Source organism: Pseudophryne corroboree, chromosome 11 (assembly GCF_028390025.1).
Source record: "Pseudophryne corroboree isolate aPseCor3 chromosome 11, aPseCor3.hap2, whole genome shotgun sequence".
Taxonomy (NCBI): Eukaryota; Metazoa; Chordata; class Amphibia; order Anura; family Myobatrachidae; genus Pseudophryne; species Pseudophryne corroboree.
In genome coordinates, this window is record NC_086454.1 from 291,435,915 (window position 1) to 291,445,926 (window position 10,012).

A 10,012-nucleotide genomic window follows, 5' to 3' on the forward strand; every position below is an offset into this window, starting at 1 on the left:
GACTGGTGAGTGCTCCATTTCGAGCGGGTTTGGTTTTACTCTGTTCTCAAAATGTAATCTTATTTGCTCACGGATGTCTCGTGTTTTGGATAGCCAATAAGATGCCGTTTAGAGAACCGAGTAAATCCCGTACCCGCTTAGTAGAGAAGTTGCACTCACAAGATTTTTGTATCCAAATCAGCTGGGTTGCATAAATCCAGGGATTTTCCTGCTCCAGCAGGATCCCTACAGTATAGTTATAGTAAAAGAGTGCAGTCTTGCTTCAAGTGGGGAAAAAAAAGATTTTAATCCAACCTCACATCAGCGGCAAATAGGTACAGAGTCAACGTTTCAGTCCTCGTCTGGACCTTTCTCATGACCAGTAGTACAGCAGACCGTATCCCACTCAGTTGACCCTGTACCTATTTGCTGCTGATGTGAGGTTGGATTAAAATCTTTTCTTTTTCTTTTTTTTTCACCTGTAGCAAAACTGGTGAGTGCACGCCTTTAAAATATAAATAAAAAAATAAAATTATATATATAATACTGCTATATTGGTGCATCTTGACAAAGGAGCTGATGCTCCGAAACGTTGATTTATAATATACCAGCGTCTTCATTTCTACACATGCCTTGTGAGTGCAGTTTATTCTCCGCCGTTGGATTTGTGTGTGTGTGTGTGTGTGTGTGTGTGTGTATATCTATCTATATTATATAAAAAATAATTTTATAGGATGTAGTTAATATACCGGCTATCGGGATCCAACTGAGGGAGAATAGAACCCATGGCTCGCCACCAGGCCCGAAGTATGGCGAGAGCAGTGAGCCTGCGGGGGGGGGGCTCGCTGTCCGGATATCATACTAACCCTATATATGTCTCCTCGAAGGGGGGCGCAGTTGTACTGGTGCTTCGGCGGTGGGGGACCGCGGCATGTCCTGGCAGCAGCGACGGTGAGGGAATGGCTGCAAACCCACTCCCCCACCTGTCTGTGATTGGTCGCGGACTCTAGTCATGACGTCACTCCAGGGCCGAAATGTTACGGTTTTCTGAATATAATATAGATGGATATTTATTAGTAAAGGGACCGGGTGTGGTCAACAATGACCATGTCAGCATTAATATAGTTATGCTAGAATGTCTGCATGGCTGCATTTTGCCATTTCAACCATGTGACATTCTCACGTCGACCTGGTGCATGTCACCATGAGACCTGGCGACCTGACATACCACACCCAAGGGACTTCGGCTCGCTACGCTTATCTGTTCCTGGTACAGTCAGTGTTACTTCTCCCGGCAATGACTGACCTATAACTAGGCCACTTGTCCTACTGTATCACAGTACTACTCGGTGTCCTACTCGGTACAGCATCCAGTTGTACAAAATCTTATTGTACAAAATCTTATGTACAAAATTTGGAAGCAGGACTCCTCCTTACACATATATTCCTGTTATGATTTCTATGAGGATGTCTAGCAAAGGACCAGCTCTTGTTGCTGTAATAACTTATCGCTAGCATTAAATCGAAAGGTAGATAAACGGACTATTTTTCCCCCCACAACACCGTTCAGAAATTTTAATTTTTTTTTATTTCTTAATAAAGTTTAAAAAGTATTTTTAATAATATGTTAAAATATTTTATTGGAAAAAAAAAATATTTCTCTAACGTCCTAGAGGATGCTGGGGACTCCGTAAGGACCATGGGGAATAGACTGGCTCCGCAGGAGATAGGGTACTTTAAGAAAGACTTTGGATTCTGGGTGTGCACTGACTCCTCCCTCTATGCCCCTCCTCCGGACCTCAGTTTTTAGACTGTGCCCAGAGGAGAATGGGTGCACTGCAGGGAGCTCTCCTGAGTTTCCTGCTTAGAAAGCATTTTTGTTTGGATTTGTTTTCTCTTTTTCAGGGAGCACTGCTGGCAACAGGCTCCCTGCATCGAGGGATTGAGGAGAGAGGAGCAGACCTACTTAAATGATAGGCTCTGCTTCCTCGGCTACTGGACACCATTAGCTCCAGAGGGAGTGAACACAGGTTCGTCCTGGGCGTTCACCCCCAGAGCCGCGCCGCCGTTCTCCTCACAGTGCCAGAAGAAATGAAGCCAGAAGACGTCTAAGGCGGCAGAAGCCTTCGGTGCTTCACAGAGGTAACGCACAGCACTGCAGCTGTGCGTCATTGCTCCCATACACCTCACACACACCAGTCACTGTACGGGGGGGCGCCCTGGGCAGCAATAAACACCTCTCCTATGACAAAAGTCTATATGCATGTACAGGTGGGCACTGTACATGTATATAAAAGAGTTTTTTAGTAAGTTTTTTAGTAAGTTTGAGCTGGACAGAAGCCCGCCGCCGAGGGGGCGGGGCTTCTCCCTCAGCACTCACCAGCGCCATTTTCTCTCCACAGCACTGCTGAGAGGAAGCTCCCCGGACTCTCCCCTGCTTGGCACACGGTGTAAGGGGGTTTTGAAGTAGAGGGGGGGCACATTATTGGCGTTTACACATTAAGCAGCGCTACTGGGTAAACATTCTGTGTGTTTCTCCTGGGTCATATAGCGCTGGGGTGTGTGCTGGCATACTCTCTCTCTGTCTCTCCAAGGGGCCTCAGGGGGAACCTGTCTTCAGAAAAGAGATTCCCTGTGTGTGAAGTGTGTCGGTACGTGTGTGTCGACATGTTTGAGGAGGAAGGCTCACCTAAGGAGGAGGGGGAGTGCATGATTGTCAGGATGCTGTCGGCAATGCCGACACCGGACTGGGTGGATATGTGGAATGTCTTGAATGTAAATTTACTGCATAAACGGTTAGACAAGGCTGAAGCTAGGGATCAGTCAGGTGGTCAGACCATGCTGGTCCCTGTGGCACCAGGACCTTCGCGGTCTCAAAAACGCACCATATCCCAGATCACTGACACAGATACCGACACAGATACTGACTCTAGTGTCGACTATGAGGATGCAAAATTGCAACCAAAGGTGGCAAAAGGCATTCGTTACATGATTATTGCCATTAAAGAGGTTTTGCATATCACTGAGGAACCCCGTCCCTGACACGAGGGTACACATGTATAAAGGGAAAAAGCCTGAGGTCACTTTTCCGTCCTCATTTGAGCTAAGCGACTTGTGCGAAAAGGCTTGGGAATCTCCAGATAGGAGACTACAAGTTCCCAAAAGGATCCTTATGGCGTATCCCTTTCCACAAAAGGACAGGATACGATGGGAATCTTCGCCTAAGGTAGACAAGGTGCTGACACGCTTATCCAAGAAGGTGGCATTGCCTTCTCAGGATACAGCTTCCCTCAAGGATCCTGCTGATCGTAAGCAGGAGGTTACCATGAAGCACATTTACAGACATTCCGGTACTATCGTTAGACCGGCTATGGCATCGGCCTGGGTTTGTAGTGCTGTCGCAGCATGGACAGATTCATTATCTACGGAACTTGACACCCTAGATAACGATACGATTCTAATGACCCTAGAGCATATCAAAGATGCTGCTTTACATATGAGGGATGCTCAAAGAGAAATTTGTTTACTAAGCTCCAGAATAAATGCTATGTCTATTTCTGCTAGGCGACTCTTGTGGACCCGACAGTGGACGGGGGATGCCGACTCAAAGCGGCATATGGAGTCGTTGCCTTACAAGGCGGAGGAGTTGTTTGGAGAAGGCCTCTCGGACCTTGTCTCTACTGCTACGGCCGGTAAATCGAATTTCTTACCTTATGTCCCCCCGCAGCATACTAAAAAGGCACCTCATTATCAAATGCAGTCCTTTCGTTCCAATAAAAGCAAGAAGGTGCGGGGATCGTCCTTCCTTGCCAGAGGAAAAGGCAAGGGAAAAAAGCTGCGTGCAGCTAGTTCCCAGGAGCAGAAGTCCTCCCCTACATCTGCAAAGTCCACCGCATGACGCTGGGGCTTCCCGGGGGAGTAAGCTCAAGTGGGGGCGCGTCTTCGCTTTTTCAGCCAGGTCTGGGTTCACTCACAGGTGGATCCCTGGGCTATGGAGATGGTTTCTCAGGGATACAGGCTGGAATTCGAAGACGTGCCTCCTCGCCGGTTTTTCAAATCGGCTCTGCCAGCTTCCCCGTCAAAGAGGGAGTTAGTGTTGTCTGCAATTCAAAAATTGTATCTTCAACAGGTGATAGTCAAAGTTCCTCTACTCCAGCAAGGAAAGGGGTATTACTCAACCCTGTTTTGGTCCCGAAACCGGACGGTTCGGTCAGGCCCATTTTGAATCTAAAATCCCTGAACTTGTACTTGAAAAAGTTCAAGTTCAAGATGGAATCGCTCAGAGCGGTCATCGCCAGCTTGGAGGGGGGGGGATTGGATGGTGTCCCTGGACATAAAGGATGCATACCTTCATGTTCCGATTTTCCCTCCACACCAGACGTTCCTAAGATTTGCAGTACTGGACTGTCCTTACCAATTTCAGACGTTGCCGTTTGGGCTTTCCACAGCCCCGAGAATTTTCACCAAGGTAATGGCGGAAATGATGGTGCTCCTGCGCAAGCAGGGGGTCACAATTACCCCATACTTGGACGATCTCCTCATAAAGGCGAGATCTCGGAAGAAGTTGCTGGACCGCGTGTCGCTGTCGGTGAGAATGTTGCAAAGGCACGGATGGATTCTCAATATACCAAAGTCCCAGCTAGTTCCTACAACGCGCCTGACCTTTCTGGGCCTGATTCTAGACACAGACCAGAAAAAGGGTTTTCTTCCGATGGAAAAGGCTCAGGAGCTCATAGTCCTGGTCAGGAACCTATTAAAGCTAAAAAAAGGTTTCAGTGCATCACTGCGCGCGTGTCCTGGGGAAGATGGTGGCATCGTACGAGGCCATCCCCTTCGGAAGGTTCCATGCGAGGACCTTTCAATGGGATCTACTGGACAAATGGTCCGGGTCCCATTTACAAATGCATCAAAGGATCACCCTGTCTTCCAGAGCCAGAGATTCTCTCCTGTGGTTGCTGCACAGTGCTCACCTCCTAGAAGGCCGCAGGTTCGGAATTAATGACTGGATCCTGGTGACCACGGACGCAAGCCTCCGAGGTTGGGGAGCAGTCACACTGGGAAGAAATTTCCAAGGTCTCTGGTCAAATCTAGAGACTTGTCTCCACATCAACGTCCTGGAGTTGAGGGCCATATACAACGCCCTACGCCAAGCGGAGGCATTGCTTCGGAACAAACCGGTTCTGATTCAGTCGGACAATGTCACAGCAGTGGCTCATGTAAACCGCCAAGGCGGCACAAGGAGCAGAGTGGCCATGGCAGAAACTACCAGGATTCTTCGCTGGGCGGAAGGCCATGTAAACGCCCTAGCAGCAGTATTCATCCCGGGGGTGGACAACTGGGAAGCGGACTTCCTCAGCAGACACGACCAATAGTTTGGAGCAGAGAAGAGAAAGGGGCGACATGATAGAAACTTTCAAATATATGAAGGGTTTTAACAAAGTCCAGGAGGGAAACATTCTCCAAATGAAGAGAAGCAATAGGACACGAGGACATGCACTGAGACTGGAGGGGGGGAGGTTCAGGGGAAATTTGCGGAAAAATTATTTCACAGAAAGGGTAGTGGACAAGTGGAATAGCCTCCCATCAGAGGTGGTAGAGGCTAAGACAGTAGAGCAATTTAAACATGCATGGGATAGACATAAGGATATCCTTACAAAGAAATAAGGATCAAATAAGGTTAGTGATAAAAAAAAATAATATATAAAAAAAAAAAAAGGGGCAGACTAGATGGGCCAAGTGGTTCTTATCTGCCGACAAATTCTATGTTTCTATGTTTCTATGTTTGCATCCGGGAGAGTGGGGACTTCATCCAGAAGTCTTCGCACAGATCGTGGGTCGGTGGGGACTGCCTCAGATAGACATGATGGCGTCCCGTCTCAACAAAAAGCTAAAGCGGTATTGCGCCAGGTGAAGAGACCCTCAGGCGGTAGCGGTGGACGCTCTAGTGACACCTTGGGTGTTCAGGTCGGTCTATGTGTTCCCTCCTCTACCTCTCATACCCAAGGTGTTGAGAATAATAAGACTAAGCAGAGTCAGAACAATCTTCATTGTTCCAGATTAGCCACGAAGGACTTGGTATCCGGATCTGCAAGAGTTGCTCACAGAAGATCCGTGGCCTCTTCCTCTAAGGCGGGACCTGCTGCAGCAGGGGCCCTGTCTGTTCCAAGACTTGCTGCGTTTGACGGCATGGCTGTTGAACGCCGGATCCTAGCGGAAAAAGGTATTCCGGAGGAGGTCATCCCTAAGCTAATAAAGGCTAGGAAGGACGTGACATTGGAACATTATAACCGTATATGGCGAAAATATGTTTCTTGGTGTGAGGCCAGGGCTGCTCCTACGGAGGAGTTCCATTTGGGTCGTCTGCTTCACTTCCTGCAAACAGGAGTGAAATTGGGTCCATAAAGGTCCAAATTTCGGCCTTGTCCATTTTCTTTCAAAAAGAATTGGCTTCTATTCCTGAAGTACAGACATTCGTGAAGGGGGTGCTGCATATTCAGCCTCCTTTTGTACCTCCGGTGGCGCCGTGGGATCTTAATGTGGTATTAAGTTTCCTCAGGTCACCTTGGTTTGAACCACTCCAAACAGTGGAGTTGAAATATCTCACTTGGAAAGTGGTCATGTTGTTGGCCTTGGCTTCGGCAAGGCGTGTTTTGGAATTGGCAGCTTTATCACATAAAAGCCCCTACCTGGTTTTTCACGTGGATAGAGCAGAGTTGAGGACGCGTCCTCAGTTTCTGCCAAAAGTGGTCTCATCTTTTCATATGAACCAGCCTATTGTCGTGCCTGTGGCTACACGGGACTTGGAGGATTATGAGTCCCTGGATGTGGTCAGGACTTTGAAGATTTATGTGACCAGAACAGCTAGGATCAGGAAGACTGAAGCTCTGTTTGTTCTGTATGCAGCCAACAAAGTTGGCGCTCCTGCTTCAAAGCAGACTATTGCTTGCTGGATCGATTCAGCAGGCGCATTCTACGGCAGGATTGCCATTGCCTAAATCGGTTAGGGCACATTCCACTAGGAAGGTGGGCTCTTCTTGGGCGGCTGCCCGAGGGGTCTCGGCACTACAACTATGCCGAGCTGCTACTTGGTCGGGGTCAAACACCTTTGCAAAGTTCTATAAGTTTGATACCCTGGCTGAGGAGCACCTCCTGTTTGCTCAATCGGTGCTGCAGAGTCATCCGCACTCTCCCGCCTGTTTGGGAGCTTTGGTATAATCCCCATGGTCCTTACGGAGTCCCCAGCATCCTCTAGGACGTTAGAGAAAATAAGATTTTACACTTACCGGTAAATCTATTTCTCGTAGTCCGTAGAGGATGCTGGGCGCCCGTCCCAAGTGTGGACTTCTTCTGCAAGACTTGTATATAGTTATTGCTTACATAAGGGTTATGTTATAGTTTCATCGGTTTGAACCGAGACTATGTTGTTGTTCATGCTATTAACTGGGTAGTTTATCACAGGTTATACGGTATGATTGGTGTGGCTGGTATGAATCTTGCCCTTGGATTAACTAAAATCCTTTCCTCGTACTGTCCGTCTCCTCTGGGCACAGTTTCCCTAACTGAGGTCTGGAGGAGGGGCATAGAGGGAGGAGCCAGTGCACACCCAGAATCCAAAGTCTTTCTTAAAGTTCCCTATTTCCTGCGGAGCCCGTCTATTCCCCATGGTCCTTACGGAGTCCCCAGCATCCTCTACGGACTACGAGAAATAGATTTACCGGTAAGTAAAATCTTATTATCTAGTGGTCTTAAATCTTAATAATAATAGTACACGAATGGCAGTCGCACTGCACTCAGGGATGCAACTCTGGCAGTGATGTCGGTGGTTAAGGGGAGATTTTAGGCCGGGACCACAGGTGGGATGCGTGGTTGCATGTGATGTAACCTGGCCAGGAAACACTCTCTTGGCTCAAGTTACATCACATGCGACGTAGCCAGGCAAGTGGTGAATGCTAGAAACCAACTGAAATAGCTCCTTACTGAAGTGCTGAGACAGAGATTCAGGAGGGAGGCAAGACAGAACATGTTCCTGGTTGCCAGGGTGTAATACGTAGTCACTGTGTGAGCAGAGTTCTAGTCTTATCAGGAATCTACTAAAAATCAAAAATGATAAACTTGTGATTTAAGATGAGCTATTCTATTACTATACCATGGACTAACCTTTTATGATGATTTTCTATGTTCCTGCTGAACTTACAGTTCATGGTCCAATTGGCTGATTCCAGCCGTGGCTGTCCTACTTCTGGGCCTCATGTATCGGTTCTACTCCACGGACAGCCGCTCCTCCTGAATGTTACCCACCTACCATAACCAGCCTGTCTTCACGCACAAAAAAATGAGCAGGATCCGGAAAACAGAGAAGAGACGTCCCCACATCTCTGCCACAGATCCGGGTGTAAGACTTGAATGGAACCTCCTCATTTTATCTTTGTGATCAAGAATGGTCATCCATGTTGTGCGCGTGCAATTGTGTTTTTACCCTTATCTCAACTTTGGGTATTCTTACAGGACTTTTTACCAGAATATTGCTGTCCGGTTGTGTCCCAGAGCATGCCTCTTACTTTGTATTCTTTTCTTTTAAACCTCTTCACTTAATGTGACTACTGGGTATTCCAGATTTTCTGTGGTTTCCATTTTATTACTGGTGCAGAAAAACAGTTTTTTTTTCCACATAGTCTGGTAAAGTTATGGATGCATGTCGGTACAAACTGTACAATGTTCGGCATTTTAAACTCTCAATGCCATTGGGTGTGAATGATTCTCTGCTATCAAAGTCACTAATTGGTTGTCATAAATGTCATATTTACACTTAAAGCCATAACTATGGAGATTCGGAAAGTCAATGATTTTAATAAACTTTCTCATGTATTATTCTGATTTACTTGTGCAGTGATTTTTCTCCTTTATTACTGTAGCCTCCGAGTGCAACATTGGTGCACTTAACAGTGAATGGAAAGCTCTTGTTGTTTTTATCCTCTATTCGGCGCAACAAGGGGTCCTCGGTGCCTTACTATGGACACAGTATGAACACGCAGCAAACAAATAAACGTTACCTTCCAGGAGAAGGTTTATAAACTTTGTGCATCAGCAGTTATAATACCCAAATCAGCAGCGGCATAGCCGAACCCAAAGGTTTGGTGCCATTGTTGGCAGCAGGGAGATGATGGTATAAGTGAGGGAAGGAAAAGCACAAGATGGAAGAGGGCCTTGCTTGTAAGCGCTTACAATCTACAGGGGAGTGGGAGACACGGTTGTCACTGAGGAGACGGAGAGCGAGCCAGGAGCTTTGTAGCAGTGGGTTAGGATGGGAGCTGGACAGCTTTGATAAAGAAGTAGATCTTCGGAGCCCGTTTGAAATTTTGTTGAGAGATGGGGTGAGGGAGAGAGTTCAAGTGGTAAGGAGCAACACAGGTAAAATATTTGAGTTGGGAGTAGGAGGAAGTAATCAGTTGGGAGGAGAGGTGGCATTCATTTGTGGAGCCAAGTGGGCAGGTGGGACTATGAAGGAGGATGTGGTCAGATATGCAAGTAGAAGAGGCTTGGGTGAGGTCTTTGTAAAGCTGGATACGTACTAAAGTGATGTCTGCGCGATTTGCCTTACCAGAGCTGCAAATTGTGCATATCATCTAATGTGTATGCCCAATAGCAGCGTGGCCAGTCAGAACATATTGTTTGCAATCTGATCCAGTGTAAAAATGACGGAACCAGGTGTCATTGTGTAGTGTGGACCGGCAATCTCTGTTGGTCCGGGGCAAAGAAAAAATCACCCTGACCATCTGCAAAATTGCCAGTCGTCCTACTGTGTACCTGACCTCATGGTGTGTGAGGAGTTTGAATTGGGATCTGAAGTTTCCCCTACACTGTTGCTTTATTTGAAATGCACCCATTAGCCAGGACAATAAAGGCAGCCTTTTGGTAGACCTGCCAAGGTAGCGTGAATCATGTTTTTTCTCTGGTAAATGAATATAATTGACTTACCCAATAATTATTCCAAATGTTATACATCAGGGAGGTCCTTGAAGTATTACTTATTGTG

At 47.1% G+C, this 10,012-nt stretch overlaps 1 protein-coding gene across 1 annotated transcript in view; it reads left to right on the forward strand.

The window, feature by feature from the left end:
* Positions 1-8,853, forward strand: part of LOC134969478 (cytochrome b5) — a 128,334-nt gene extending 119,481 nt beyond the window's left edge. The window contains exon 5 of the mRNA XM_063945462.1: positions 8,176-8,853. Within this exon, the coding sequence (XP_063801532.1) occupies positions 8,176-8,266 (91 nt within the window). The 3' untranslated portion in view covers positions 8,267-8,853. The remainder of the gene's footprint in view (positions 1-8,175) is intronic.
* Positions 8,854-10,012: the final 1,159 nt, after the last annotated feature.